This window comes from Camelus ferus, chromosome 22 (assembly GCF_009834535.1).
Source record: "Camelus ferus isolate YT-003-E chromosome 22, BCGSAC_Cfer_1.0, whole genome shotgun sequence".
NCBI classification, from domain to species: domain Eukaryota; kingdom Metazoa; phylum Chordata; class Mammalia; order Artiodactyla; family Camelidae; genus Camelus; species Camelus ferus.
Genome location: NC_045717.1, coordinates 19,795,566 through 19,810,097, shown reverse-complemented (window position 1 = coordinate 19,810,097; position 14,532 = coordinate 19,795,566). Strand labels below are relative to the sequence as shown.

General features: G+C 54.5%; 1 protein-coding gene across 2 annotated transcripts; it reads right to left on the bottom strand.

Annotated features, from left to right (window-relative positions):
• Positions 1 to 14,120, bottom strand: MAN2B1 (mannosidase alpha class 2B member 1). 2 transcript variants are annotated; one of them, XM_032465541.1, is made up of 24 exons: positions 13,914 to 14,120; positions 13,106 to 13,208; positions 12,759 to 12,932; positions 12,213 to 12,406; positions 11,453 to 11,585; positions 11,082 to 11,227; positions 10,431 to 10,547; positions 7,836 to 7,921; positions 7,632 to 7,752; positions 7,474 to 7,552; positions 7,173 to 7,282; positions 6,823 to 6,930; positions 6,403 to 6,519; positions 5,591 to 5,764; positions 4,397 to 4,494; positions 4,197 to 4,314; positions 2,904 to 3,022; positions 2,712 to 2,813; positions 2,459 to 2,546; positions 2,199 to 2,279; positions 1,548 to 1,775; positions 931 to 1,086; positions 735 to 837; positions 1 to 247 (listed from the first exon to the last, which is right to left on the bottom strand). In XM_032465541.1, the coding sequence occupies exons 1-24, from the start codon at positions 14,073 to 14,075 to the stop codon at positions 138 to 140; spliced, it is 3,027 nt and encodes a 1,008-aa protein (XP_032321432.1). In that variant the 5' UTR covers positions 14,076 to 14,120; the 3' UTR covers positions 1 to 137. The 2 variants fall into 2 exon arrangements, with proteins under 2 accessions (XP_032321432.1, XP_032321433.1); XM_032465542.1 differs by having other exon boundaries at positions 7,836 to 7,918; positions 13,914 to 14,118.
• Positions 14,121 to 14,532: the final 412 nt, after the last annotated feature.

Here is a 14,532-nt window from a genome sequence, read left to right as displayed (position 1 = left end):
TTAACCTGAGTCTTGGTAGGGGCATTTTAATGGCTTTTGTTGGTGGTAGCAACAGCAGCAAGAGAAGGGGGAGAGTTTGTGACTCCCCTGGAGGAGTAGGCTCAGGCTCAGAAGGGGGCACCTTGTCCCCGGCAGGTCTAGCGGTCCTCTTTCCATTGGACTGAGGCCAAGAAGGTACGAATTTCCATAGGCTGCAGTGTGATGTTGGCAGAGACCAGCCAGTGGGGAGAACGATGGGGTGTGGGGCCTGGGGAGGTAGAGGGGAGGAGTGAGGGGTGCAGACTTTCTCTGCCTTAATATCCCATGCCACCCCACAGCACTGCCATTCTCCCTCCCCTGGGCCTGAACACAGACACACCACCTTTAATCTGTCCCCAGGGCCTCACTCCCAGACCCTTCAACTGCCTCCCAGGGCCTAGACACCACCCCCAGATCCCAAATCCCTCTCCCACGCTTGACCACCATCCTCACATCCACAAGTCTCGCCCCAAAGACCATCAAGCCAACCCCTGCCCCCAGAGCTAGACACCCACGGAGACTCTCAAATCTTGTTCTTGGGACTGAACTCCATCTTCAAACCCTCAAGTCCTACCACCAGTTTGCTGGACCCCCTTCTGATCCTTAAACCCCTAATTTGGATCTGAACACCGACTCAGGCGCTTGAGCTCTATACCTAGTCCTGGTCAACATTCCCACGCCTCCCACACGGCCCCCATCTCCGGGCAGGTCCCCACCCGTGTTCGGTGTCCACCGGAGCCTGGTGGCGTGGGCCCGTAACTGGTTGGCCGCCAGCGTGGTTTCCTGCAGGTTGGTGATGGTGAAAGTGGAGAACAGGTCCTGCGGGCAGTGGATGGGCGGCGCTGAGTTAGGACAAAGCGGGTTTCCCGTCTCGCCTCTCTCCTTTCTTCTTCCCACCTCTGCCCTCCTCACCGTCAAGTCCAAGGTCACCGGGGAGCTCAGGCAGCGACCAGAGTCCTCTCCTACGGCGAACTGATGCTCTAAGCGCAGCAGCACCGTATTCGGACCCCAGCGGGCCAATGTAAGTAGATGCACGGAGGGTGGCAGCTCTCGGCGTAGCCCCGAGAACTGCGGAAGAGGAGGGGGGACTGAGTCGGGAGGGGCGGGGCTGAGCAGCGGTCAGGAGGCGGAGATCCGGCGCGGAGGGGCGTGCCTTGGACGCGGTTAGGGGGCGTGGCAGGAAGGGGAGGACCGAGCCAATGAGGGGGCGGGGCAGGGCCAGGTTTGGGGCGGGACTGATCTGGCCGGAGACTAGAGTTAAGGCTGAGAAGAAGCAGGCAGGGTGATGGGCGGAGCAGGACCGAGGCTGGAGAAGGTGAGTAGGCGAGAGAGCGCGGCGGAGGCTGCCTGGATGACTGGCTGAGCTAAGCGTACAGGACTAGCTTACGTCCTCCCCAGGACGGGTCAGGGGCGGGCGAGGTGAGTACCGGTTAAGCCTAGAAAAACCTGCCCATAACCCTGCCTTCCTCCCAACCCTCTCCGCCAGGCTTCGTTCAGGTCCCCTTTCTACGGGCCCCACCGCCCCTCACCTGCGTGCGTGGGGCAACTTCGGGGTGGTAGGGGGCGCCGCCACCCCAGGCCAGCACCACTTGCGGGGCCAGGACTTCCTTCTCCGCCTGCAACCGGTGCCCGGCGGCCGCGGACTGGGCCTTGTCCAGCAGCACCAGGTGGCGCCCTCGCACCCACAGCCCAGACCCCGCCTCCAGCAGCGGCTCCCCTACTCCGCGTGCATCGTCTTTCAGCAGCCTTCGGTGCACCTGCGGGGAGAGTGGCCAGGAGAGGGTGAGGGTTCCCTCTAGCCAATTTCTAGGCCAGAAATTGGGAAATCATACATATATGTGAGAATTTCAAGAAAAACTCAAGATTGGGAGGAACAGATGAGGACGAAGATCTGGTAGGGGGTCCTCAGTAGAAGTGGGGGTCCGACCTAACAAGGGACTAGGACAGAGGGAGGTAAGTGTCTAACGGGGACGTGGATAGAGCAAGTCAGGGCCTGGAGGGGAGGCTTGGGTAAGGATTGGATTAAAGCACGGAGTAAACCTCTCACATAGGAATGGAGGTCTCAGCTTAGTGGGGAACCACAAACAGAGGGGTGCACCTAGCAACAGAAACTGGCTTCACGGTCCTGCAGGGGGAACTGGTAGGGGGACCCTGACTTAGATGGGGCCCGGGCCACTCACCATGAGCTCTATGGAGCCGTCACTCAGGCTACTGCCCCCCTGGGAGCGGTCAGTCAGCACAGTCAGCTGCTTGTGCCCATCCTGGTGGGGGAGGGGTGAGTGAGAGGCTGCACTGCCGACTAGCCTGAGTCCCCAGGTAGGCCCCACAAGGATGGTGGAGACTGCTGAGGACAGTTGGGTGATATTAAGAATTAGAGATGACTCCCCACTCCATAAAGGGGTGTCAGGAAGAAGTGGGGAGCACAACGAGGGATGGGTACCGTGATGTAAATGCGGCTGTTGACTGGATAGTAGTTTCCCGCCACCGGCTCAGTCTGATTCAGGTTCCAGGTGGGTCGATAATCCCGCCTAGGGTGGGGTGGGGTGGGGTGGGGTTTGATCAGGCCCAGGGTCAGGTCACTTGCTCTTCACTCCCTCTTCATCCTCCCACACTCCTTAGGATCAGCAGATGACCCACCAGCCCTGGGCCCCAGCACACCTCAGACCACCCCTCGGTGCCCCCAGTCACCCCACCTCCTCTCCAGGATCTCCCGGCCATTGCTGTCTGTGTAGAAGAGTCCTTTTGTCTCCAGCGCAGTGTCAAAGCGACTAATGACCTCCTTCCCCCAGTCATCACTGTACCCAACAGGATGGTAAGGTTGTAAGCCTCATTTGAACTCCACTCTGCCCTTCCCCTGGCCCCCAGTCCCAGCCTGCACCACTCACCCTACAGGTATTGGCCCCACTGTCCACTCCAGCTCCAGGTGCCGCTGTCCTGGGTACAGGCGGACCACCTGGGAACACCACGCTGAGAAGTTCTGGTGCACTTCCTGCACCAAGGCTGTCTGTGGGCACATGGGGGTGGAGGGCAGGTGTAAGCACACACCTGAGCAGAGGTGAGCCCTGAAAACATCCACCCCTGCCACTGGCTCTCCCACTGGCTCAAATGCAAATGTGATGTCTGGAGCTTGAGCAGCCATTTTGGGTCATGAGGTGGAAGCTGAATACTGAGGAAGACAGAGCAATAAGCTAGAAGGGGCCTAGATGAATAATGAATCACCCCACCTGCCCAGACTTTCTTTTAGATAGAAAGAAACTTCCATCTTGTTTTAGGCACAGTTAATTTGGGCAACTGTTACAATAGGTAAAACTATGTCCAAATACAGTGACCCAGGTATGCAGGAGTTCACCTCAAGAGAATCATGTGAGGCCTGCCATTACCTTCTCCATTTCCTCCCTAAGGGGAAACATCAACAAGAAGCCCCAGGAAACCCCACAAGTGTGAGCCCCTATTCCCAACCCTGAAGCACCCTCAGATACCCACCCTAAGTGAGAATCACCCAAGCCCTAAGCAAGCGTGAACTCTCAAATATCCACCCAGATAAAATCCCCTCCTACCACAGATCCTTGGTGAAATCTTCAAGCAGTTACACATGGCTCTCCCCATTCATGGGCCAAATGGGAACACCCCACCCCCAATTTCAAAAGCCATGTATACTCTTAACACTCACTACAGATGTGAACACCTTTCTGTGTGCTTCCACAGTGTGACTGTCACACAACCAGCTATGAATATCAGCCCTGTGGAAGGATCCTCAGAAAATTCCCCTGAAGTGTTTGCTTTCTTTTGCTGGTTTTTTGTTTTGTTTTGTTTTTTAAATGGAAGTACTGGGAACTGAACCCAGGACCTTGTGCATGCTAAGCATGCACTTTACCACTGAGCTATTTCCCTCCCCTGCCCCTTTTCCTTTGTTTGTTTGTTTCTTTCTTTTGGGGGGGGACTTGGGCTTTTATTTTTATTCCTTTTTTTTTTTAATGGAGGTACTAGAGATTGGACACAGGACCTCGTGCATGCTGGACATGCACCCTACCACGAAACTATACCTTCCCCCCTTAGCCTTCTTATCTGTTGTAGATGTAAATCCTCCTCCCCACCCCATATATGGCACACCACCCTCCCCACACACACCCCAACATGTGCCATCCCCAAATGTCCACTCATTAGTCTTGGCCCCTGACCTTCACAAGGTGGGTTTGAGCCCAGCCGCTCACAAGCAGTGGTTTCTGTCGGCTGGGTCTGAAGATGTAGGCCCCTGAGGCCTGGGAGCTTTGGTTGTCACCCATACTGGCGTTGTACCTGGGGCCAGGGCAGGTGAGAGTCAGGTAAGGGCCCCCAGCTCCACTCATGCCCCCTCCTTGGCCTGGTGGTCCTCCCTCACCAGTAGAAGGCTTGGTGAACGGGCAGCACGAGGTTCTGGTCCAAGTTCTCCATCTCCACCAAGAGCCCTGTGTCAGGGTCAAACTTAGCCCTGATGTGCTGAGCAGAAAAATGTGGACAGACATTAATGACCATCACTTCAGCGAACAGCAGCCTCATCCTTCCTGGGGCTCAGGAGAAAACCCTGGAGTCACCTACCCTTCCCTCCTCTCTCTCACTCCTCACACCTGATTCTATTAGCAAATCCTGACAGCTCCACTTTCTACCTTATCCTCAATCTGATCACTTCTCACTACCTCCATGGCCTTCTCGGACCAGTGCAGCCAGCCCCTTCCGGGTCTCCCGCCTTCCATGCTCGCTCCCCAGTCCTTTCCCCCCACAACGCCAGAGGGCGCCTGCAACACCAGAAGTGAGATCGTAGTCCATCTGCTCGGAATCAGGGCTTCTTTTGTGATGGACAGAGGAACCACAGTGCCAGAACTCACAAGACGTTCAGGGCCCATGGAAATGTATAAATTTCAGTTTCTTTTAGGATCAGAAGAAAACTTGAAAGAAATAATAATGAATATATTATCATGAAGCCTGCGTGGTTCATAGTGTTTATACCCATACCATCATGAAACATATTTTTAAACATTTTTTTATGGAAGGAGGGACCCAAAAAGGCCAAAGTGCTAGGGTCCACAACAGTCTTAATGCAACCCTCTTTCCCCCGTGGTTCCTTCACAATAAACCAGAGTCCTCCCCTAGGCCCTAAAGGCCCCCATAGTCTGACATGCCACCTCCCCTCAACACCCTGCTTCAGCCACACTGGGTTCTCCAAACACCCAACACCCTCCCACTTGAGGGCTTTTGTATCTGCTGCTCCTTGTCTGCTTGGATCCCTCTTCTAAATGGCCACATGGTTCCCTACTTCAAGTCTCTGACATGCCTCCCTTAATTTGCACACCCCTCCCTCCATCAGCTTTGATGTATCTGGTGGGTGTCACCCATGATGACACTGGGTCTTCACAATAGCCCTGCAAGAGGACACTGAGGCTCAAAGGAAGGCAGTCACTGACTTGAGGACACCCAGTGGGGGACTGATGACCTTAGGCCATGAACTTAAGACCCACTGACCCAGAGTCCGTGCAGCTCACTGCCACACCTCAAATTTGCCACCCAGGCATGGAAGGGGATCTGAATGGGGTCTCACCTCATTCTGGATGACCAAGACGCGGGACGAGGGCTTCTGGAATATGGAATGGAGGTTGTGGGCCTGGGGCCTTTGACCAGGCACCTGGGTTACTGAGTAGATGCTGAAGCCCAGGGCAGGCACTGAGGCTGAGAAAAGCAGCTCCTGACTGTCTGAGCTGGGAAGCGTCACCACCTCGGATGAGGGAGGAAGGAAACCAAGTCAAGCAGCTGTGAGTACACATATAAAGCCACACATACAGGGACAGGTCAAACTTGAGGAAGGGAAAGAGTCCCGGGATGGGGAGAAAAAAATTAGGTGTTGGGTAGGGAGGATGGGGGTGTCATAAATTCTAAGTTAAAGACTGCAAAGATTCATAAGGTGGAAAAAACCCACTAGGAGGGTGGGGCTACTGTGGGAGGGGGAAGAAGTGAGGGAGTAAGTGTGGGATGGGATCCTTGAGACAGGGGAGGGCGGGAAAGACAGATTCTTGGGGGAGGAAAAGGTTGGTGGGAAGACGCCTTCCAGGATAAGGGGAAATTTTATCATGGGTCGATATTAAAAAGGGGGAAGTACTCATGGGAGGGGGGATGTTCCCAAGGGGGTGTGATATTAAGGGGCAGTGGGGGAAGACATCAAGAGGAAGAGATAGTAATGGGCAGAAGGTATTCATGGAGGGGAGAGGTATCCATGAAGGCGGGGTACCCAAGAGACAGAGGAGGAAGGAGGTATCCATGGAGGAAGTGTCCATGGGGAGAAGGGAGAAATGCCCATAGCAGGAGGTTTCGGGGGTGGGGGGAAGGGTATTCCTCGAATTTGTCGAATGGGCTTACATCGCTGGGCACAGTTGTGCCATTGGGGTCCCTCACGAGGAAAACGTGTTTGCTGACAGGCAGCCGCACCATCCAATCCACTTTCCGTCCCAGTGGGTTATAAATGGTCACCTGGAACTGGGTGGGAAGGTCAAAGCAGGCACGGGTCACAGCAGACCTTCTGCAAACCCACCCACCGTATGCGGCAACGTCCCTGGGTATTCAAGCCCCTCGAGTGGTGCACTGGTCTCCGTCCTGCCCCAACTTCACTGCACCCCTAGTGATCTCGCCCCAGAGGGATCAGCAACCGGCTGAGCCCCCCAGGAGCCCATCAGCCCCGCCTCCTTTTAGCCCTAGCTAGAGGTTTCTCCGGCTCTCGTCCCACCCACCGACCATGGAATCTGCCCCCGGCCCCACCCCTCCCGCTCCGGGCTGGCTCACGCTCTTCGCTGTCTGGCTCAGAGGACACACGCTGATGTTGAGCTCGCGACAGAACGTGAAGTCCTCCTTGAAGCCGCTGAGCTGCGCCAGCGCATTGCTCAGAAGAACCTGGGGAGGCGCATAAAGGGAAAGGTCTGCTCAGGAAGCCCAAGAGGGTCCCCAACCTCTCCCCTGCCTGTCCCCGCCCCTCCCACCACAGGCCCCGCCCCGTTCCTTCTCCTCCCCTCCCACAATCCCCGCCCTACGAGCCCTTCTAAACAGCCTTCAACCACGCCCCTTCTTGTCCCCGCCCCCTATTTTCCAGGACCCGCCCCTTCCTGTCTCCCCCTCTCCCAGGCTCCGCCCCACACCTCGCAGGGCCCCCAGCCTGCAGCAAGTTGGCGCGCGTAGTCGTTGGCCACATGCTGCCGGGAGGTGCCGCTGACCGCGTCGTGGTGCTGGAGCACGGCCATCGCCTCATCTGTAGGCAGATGGTGAGCCCAGTGGGAGTCTCCATAGCACTCTCGGCCCGGACCCCAAGGAGACGCGAAAAGTCACGTGCGGACAGGCTAGGTTCTTAGGGGCTTTAAGAAGGGACTCAAGGGGGCGGCCGAGGCCAGGAGTCCAACTTCAGCCCACCCACCCCTATCCCCTCACGGGCCGGACACCTACTGAGGGGTGCACTGTCTCCATAGCCGTAGGGTCCCACATTGGCTGCCGGACCCGCCAGCACCTCCAGCTGGTTGCACACCTGTAGGGCAGGGAGTTTTTTGGGGCACCGGGCCTGTCGAGGCCCGTGGGCCACCCCCTCGAACCTGGCACCCACCTACCTGCAGGAAGTTGTAGCTGAGGCGCTCGTAACGTTTGAGGGCGGGCCGACTGGAAAAGAAGCCAGTCCAGAACATGTGGGGCCCATCAGCATAGGGGAAGAAGTCATCCTCTTTCACCGACCTGCAGCAGCAGAGGCATTGAGGGCAGGGTCACGACCCACAGGGCTTGCCACCCCCCCAAGCTCCCCAGTTTCCCCCAAATACCAGGTGAGGTTGGCCTTGTTCAGCTCCCAGAGGTAACAGGCGGGAGTGGAGTAGAGAACATTGACGCGGCTCCCGTTGGCCTGCTGCTGCGGGGAGGGGTGTGTGTGTGAGCCCTCGGGAGTCCATACCTTCCTGGGGGCCCACAGGTGTACACATACATAGTCATACACATGTGCACACTTTCATGCATCTGTGGGGTTCAGATTGCCTTAAGACACAATATGAGTGCAAACCAACAGCCAAGTGTGAAAATGAATGTTGGCGAAAGCTAAATATGACCAGCCTGGAAAGAGTTTCAGGGATGCAAGAATAAATCTGAGATTTTACTAAAATTTTTATTAATTCCAATTTTATTAAAAATTTTCATGGAAAAACTGAACATGATGTTATAAAGGAGGAATAATTTCTCAGCACTGTAAGGTTATTGCCAAATGACACAACTGTCATAATGAATGGAGGCTCATTTTCAACTGAGGAGGTTGAGGAACAAGGTGACGTCTGAGTCAAAGGATGTTTGTTCTGCTCGAGTTGCGTCCCCTGTGCCTCATTTAAGAGGTGTTCAACAAACACTTGAATGACCCAGAGAATATTATACTTAGTGAAGTAAATCAGACACAGAAAGATAGATGCCATATATCACTTATATGTGGAATTAAAAAAAATACAAATGAATCTACATACAAAACAGACTCAGAGAGAACAGACATAGAGAACAAACATGGTTACCAAAGGGGAAAGGGTCAGGCGAGGGATAAATTAGGAGTATCAGATTAACAGATAGAAACTACTATACATAAAATAGGTAAGTAACAAGGATTTACTGTATAGCACAGGGAGCTATACTGAATATCTTATAATAATCTACAATGGAAAAGAATCAAATATATATATATATATATACACATATACATATATATATATATAACTGAATCATGTTGCTGTACACCTGAAACTAACACAATATTCTAAATCACCTATACTTCAGTTAAAAAATAAATAAAACAATCACTTGAGGAATGAAAGGAAGTGCATAGGACTACATGCCTTTTTGTGCAAACACACATCTACACCCCTAAACACACTCGTATACACATTTACACACATATACACACAAACACACACACTGTATTCACTCAGCAAACAATCACTTGATTCTTCAGTATGCTTATGCTCAGGATTGTGGACACAATCCACAAGCAGAGGCTAGCCCTGCTCTCATGGAATTCACAGCCAAGTGCAGAGGAGAAAGACCGAGCAGGTAGTCAGTTGGTTACAGTCACCCTAGAAGTATCATCATAGCTATTTATGGGGACTGTTGTGAGCAGGAGAAAAAAGCAAGAGCTCCGGCTGGGGCCTGGTGAAGGCTTCCTGGAGAAGAAGACATTGCAGCTGGGGTCTTAAAGGAGAAGCAGAAGGTTTCCAGCCCCCAAGTAATAATAATAAACCACCATAACACTTACTATCTACCTGGCACTGTTCTACTGATCTGTGCAAACGAACTCATTAAACTTTCATCAATAGCCCTGTCAGGTGGGAACCACCATTCTGCCCATTTCCTAGGTAAGAAAATTAAGGTACTGAGTGCTTAAGAACATTCCTCAAAGTGACGGAGCCGGTAAGTGGCAAAGCCAGGATTTGAACCAAGGAACTCCACTTCCAGTAAAATAAAGTGGGGGAAGGAGCAGGCAGGAGAAAACCTAGAGAGGGTGACCTCCTGGCAGCCCAGGAATGTGGTATTTGCAGGAGGAAGTGGCCAAGGTGTTGAAGCTTCCTCAGGGACCAGGGACTTGGGGAGGACTGGGAAATGTCTTCTGGAAGGCCCTTGGTGATGTCACTGAGAGCTGGTTTTGGTGAAACAGTAGGTCAGGGAGCAAGTGGAAGGTGAGGACATAGAGATGGTGCCGGGAGGCAGCTCTGGGGATGGAACTGATGGGAGAGGGGAGACAAGGTTCCGTGCTGATGGGAGAGTGACTGCCGGCCCACATGGCCACAGGCCACTTACAGGGCCATATCAACAAGCCTGCAGTAGGCAGAATAACAGTCACCCAAAGATACCCATGTCCTAATCCCCAGAACCTGTGCCTATGTTAGGTTACACAGAACAAGGGAATTAAGACTGCAGAATGAAGGCTGCTAATCAACTGACTTTAAACTAGATTATCCTGGATTATTTGGTGGGTCCAGTGTAATCACAAGGGTCTCTAAAAGTTGAAGAGGGAGGTAGAAGATATGCGAGTGAGAGAAAGAGATGTGACAACAGAGGCAGGCTCAGAAAGCTGCTACGTTGTTGTCTTTGAAGACAGAGGATGAGGCCATGAGCCAAGGAATGTGGGCAGCCTCTAGAAGCTAGACCAGGCAAGGAGACTTTCCCCTAGAGCTTCCAGAAGGAATGCAGCCCTGCTGACATCTTGATTTTAGCCCAGTGAGACCTATGTCAGACTTCTGACCTAGAGAACTGTAAGATAATCTGATTTCTGTTGTTTTAAGCCACTACATTTATGGTAATTTGTTGAAGTAACAATAGAAAACTAAGATAGCATCCATAGATGGTGTATGTGGCCCAAGCACACGTGCGCATGGGGTGGGGACACTCACCTGGGCGTTGACCAGCTGGATGAGCTTGTCAAGGTTCTTGAACCACATGTTGGCATTCTCATATTGGAAGTCTGAGCCCATGGTCATCACAATGTGGTTGGTGCAGTAGGACTGGCTCTGCAGGTGGGATGGGGGTGTTCTCAAGCCAGGGTGTCCTGGGCCACCCCTGTGGACAGCTGTGTCTTGGTCGATATGTGGTCAAGAGTGTGAGTACACAGAGGGGAGGGTCTAGCTCAGTGGTAGAGGGCGTGCTTAGCATGCACGAGGTCCTGGGTTCAATCCCCAGTACCTCCATTAAATAAATAAATAAACCTAATTAACTCCCCTACCACCAAAAAAAAAAAAAGTGTGGGTGCACAGAGGTCTGAGGGGCAGGAGTGGAAGTGTGTCACATAGAAGCAGAGGGACATACAGGAAAATAACCACAAGCTGTTGAGTAATTAATTCTCTTGGGCCTACCATGCCATGCTGTCTCCTGATCATGGTGGTTGTGTGGGGTGGCAAAGGGGTCACCATTTCTAATCGAAATGCACACAAATCCAGGAGGAGGGCCTGGTGGTGGTGAATGGAATACTCCCTTCCTCAGAGGGGAATGCTGGGCTGAGGGAAGGGCCTGGTGCATGTATACCAGGTTCTGGACATTGGGGTTACCTGGGTAGTGGCCAACTGCAGGAAGTACTGGACCAGCTCCTTGGCATTGTACTCAGGGCTGCTTGGGTCCTCCACAAAGGGGGTGTCGGCACACAGCACGTCCCAGCACAGTTTCTCCGGCGGGTTGTAAATGTTGGGGAGCACACCTGCAAGCCCGCATCAGGCTCAGGGGTGACCCCACACCCCAAACCTGCCAGGCCCTAGCAGGGATGGACTTCAGAATTTGTGGGGCCCAGCGCAAAGTGCAAATACAAAGCCCTTGTTCATAAATGATTAAGAATTTCAAGACAATGGCAGCAGACTATAAAAACAAGCCCAGAGCCCTTCTGAGCCTGGGGCTGGCCCTGTCCCGCCCTACGCCACCCCCTTACTGGTGAAGAGGTCGGCGGCAGGGGGCTTCAGGCTGGCACTAGCCCGCCACACCTGCTCCATCTCTAGGTTCTTCTTCCGCACCTTCTTGTCTTGATAATCCAGGCGCCCGAAGAAGAAGCCGTCAAAGCCCATCTAGAGGCGGGGCGGGATGAGGAGTGGGATTGGAGAGCAGGAGAGGGCAGGATGAGTAAGTACCCAGCTCCTCATCACCAACCTCATCACCAACCGCCAGCCCCCTCAGAGCACAGATAGAAAAACTGGATCTGAAACTAGGGAGGCCCTCCGGTTCATTCCGAAGTTCGTGGAAGGGTTAGAAGCACTGTAGGTGAGCCAGGAGGGGGCAGGTCCCACATTAGAACCCACCTCCACTTTCCCCTTGCCCCTTCCACAGACTAAGCATGGGAAAGGGTTGGGGTCACTGCACAGGTAACGCAGCCGGCTGAGAAACAGCAGACCTTTACCTGCCACCCAGCTTGGGGAGGAGCAGGGATCATAACAAACGGGGTGGGGTCAAGGGAGAGGGAGGAGCCAACTGGAGGAGAGGTAGGGTCATCCTAGGCTGGGGCACAGCAGGGCCAAGGCCAGAGCCGAAAAGAAATGGAATTCACAGCTCACCCAAGAGGCAGGATCTCAAGGGACCAGAGGGCCAAGGGACAGGGTTTGGTCCATATGAGCTTGCAGAGAAGGGTGGAGATTGAGTGGCCAGGGGAGGAGTCAGAGGGAATTAAGGGGCAGGCCCAAGAGAGGTCCGGGAGGTACCTGTGCGAACAGGGAGGCCTGTTCCCGAGAGTGGCCGAAGGGGTCGATGTGCCAGGCCACATGGGGGCGACCGTCACTGCCAAATGTGTCCTCCAGGAAGCGCAGCCCGAGTGTCATCTGGTCGATGATGGCTCCATAGTGGGTGGCTGCCTCATCATTCATCACCCAGCCACCATTGGCAAACTCCAAGCGTCCTGTGCCAGGAGGGGTAAAGTCCAAGCCATTTGTCAGGGCCAGGAATGAGGCTGGGGCTGGTGACGCAGGGAATGAGAAGATGCATGCCCAGGCCTGGGAGAAGAGGGGTCACTCCCAGGCCAGTGTAGAGAGATATGGAACAGAAGGCCTCTCAGCATGGCAGACTTCCCAGAGGACCTACTGGAGGTGGGGCCTTACAGGACGCATAGGAGTTTTCCAAATAAGGGGAAATTTCAGGCAGGTGCAGCCACATACAGGCTGCACATGGCATGATAAAATCTCGGAAGCCAAGGTAGCAGAAAAAGAAGCTGGGCTGGGCTTCTTCTTTTCACTTCCTTAGGGCAGACTCACCCTGGCGCACCAGGTTCCGCACGATTTCCTGTGTTGCATTTGTCTGCTGGTGCCACCAACGGGAGAAGAAGGCAATTTCCACATAGATGAAGCGGCGGGTGGGCTCCACCAGCAGGGAAGAGATGACCGAGTCTAGGATGTACTGCACCCCAGCGTGCTGGACGTCATTCTGGACTGTGGGCACAGAGGTCAGGCAGTCAGGGACCAGCAAATCAAGGGGAACATTCCTAGACACAGGAGTCCAAGCTGGGCATTGCCCCCACCCTATCGTCCAGGACCCTGAAAGGATCCGAGGGGCTCAGAGGGGCTCTGGGTGTCCCAGGAGTCAGTCCCCATCCTCTACTCACTGCCATAAAAGTACTGGTCCACCGTCTTTAGCCAGCCCACGTCATCATGTGTGTGGGCCACCAAGTGCACATTCAGCATGTCTGGCTCCACTCTGGGGCATGTCTGCACAGGGACCCCAAACACAAACCCACATACCCTGTCAGTAACCCCAAAGTTAAGAGGCAGGCTGCCGTAGGGGGGTTGGGGAGGACATAAGGTAAGTCTTGATCTAGAAGCAGGTGACTCAGGTGGAGCCAGGCCCTCTCAGGGAGGACACACATAGCTGTGTCACAGACAACTCCCACCTGGCACAACTTCTCACCTCTCATTCACACCTTGGGGCAATAATAGTAGTGGCTAATGTTTATGAAGCATTTACAAATACCAGGCAGACACCCTGCAGGGTGGGAGCAATATTATCTCCAGTTTTCAGATGACAACAGTGAGGTTCAAAGAGATGAAGTGACTTGGCCAAGGTCACGTAGCCAGGAAGTGGGAGCCAGGAAGGAACTTTCAGCAGTTGACTCCCAGCTCTAACAATTTCCCACCACACATGCAGCTGCTAACCTGCTCACACCCAACCTCACAGGTAAATACATGCAGAGTCCAAGGAAGCCGACCCACAGAAGCAGAGAGGCAGATACAGACAGCCCCATTCTCAGACACGCACAGCCAGACCTCTCAATGACACAAAGTATGCACTCAGGCCACATTGTCATGTTGGCACCATTCACTAGGCATCCACGAAACAGACCCACCCACACCTCCGGATCCTACTCGGGGCTTCACTCCCGCTAGTGTACATTTCCGCTCGCGGGCCGCACTCACCTGGTATCCCGCGGCCCAAGCGCCGGGCGCTGCCAGTAACAACAAAAAGAGCCAGGAGAGAGGCGGCAGCGGTAGCCACGGCGCGCAAGAGCTCGTCCGGGACGGCGCCGCGCCCCGGCCGCCGCCAGCACGGGCCCCCAAAGGCCGCGCGTTGGCGCCCATGGCTCTGCCGCCTCCACACTGCCTCCAGGGGTTTCCCGGGCCCGGCTAGGCGGGGCCAACGCCCCGCCCCCCAGGACTCTGTTTGGCCAATGGGCGCTGGCAGGGGCGGGGCTAGGGCGCGGCCTGGAGCATCACGAGACCCCGGCGGCCGTGCCTAGGGGTACCGCTGGGGGATCTAGGAGGGCAGACAGGCGATAAGGTGCGCCCCACCCTCGGGGTGCGTCCGATTTGGCCAGAGGAACATTTAGCGTCTAGTCGTCTCCAAGTGGCCTCTGGATGCCCTACTGTCCCCGTGGGCGTAAAGGTCTCAGATTTCCTACGGGTGCTGGGTTTGCCTTCGAGGTGGAGTATGTCTAGGATCTTAGAGTATTCCGTTGACCTTCAGGGCTGAGGTCCGTGAGGGACCTAGATTGGCCAGGAGCAGAGATTAATGGGGGCCCTGTTCCGTCCTATGGTT

Excerpts from the sequence above, each read along its gene's own strand:
- MAN2B1 (XM_032465541.1), bottom strand. The coding sequence starts at position 14,075 with ATGGGCGCCAACGCGCGGCCTTTGGGGGCCCGTGCTGGCGGCGGCCGG. Across the intron at positions 7,922-10,430 it reads TCCAGCTGGTCAACGCCCAG|CAGCAGGCCAACGGGAGCCG; the intron begins GTGAGTGTCCCC and ends CCCTCCCCGCAG. Across the intron at positions 3,023-4,196 it reads CTCAAACCCACCTTGTGAAG|ACAGCCTTGGTGCAGGAAGT; the intron begins GTCAGGGGCCAA and ends ATGTGCCCACAG.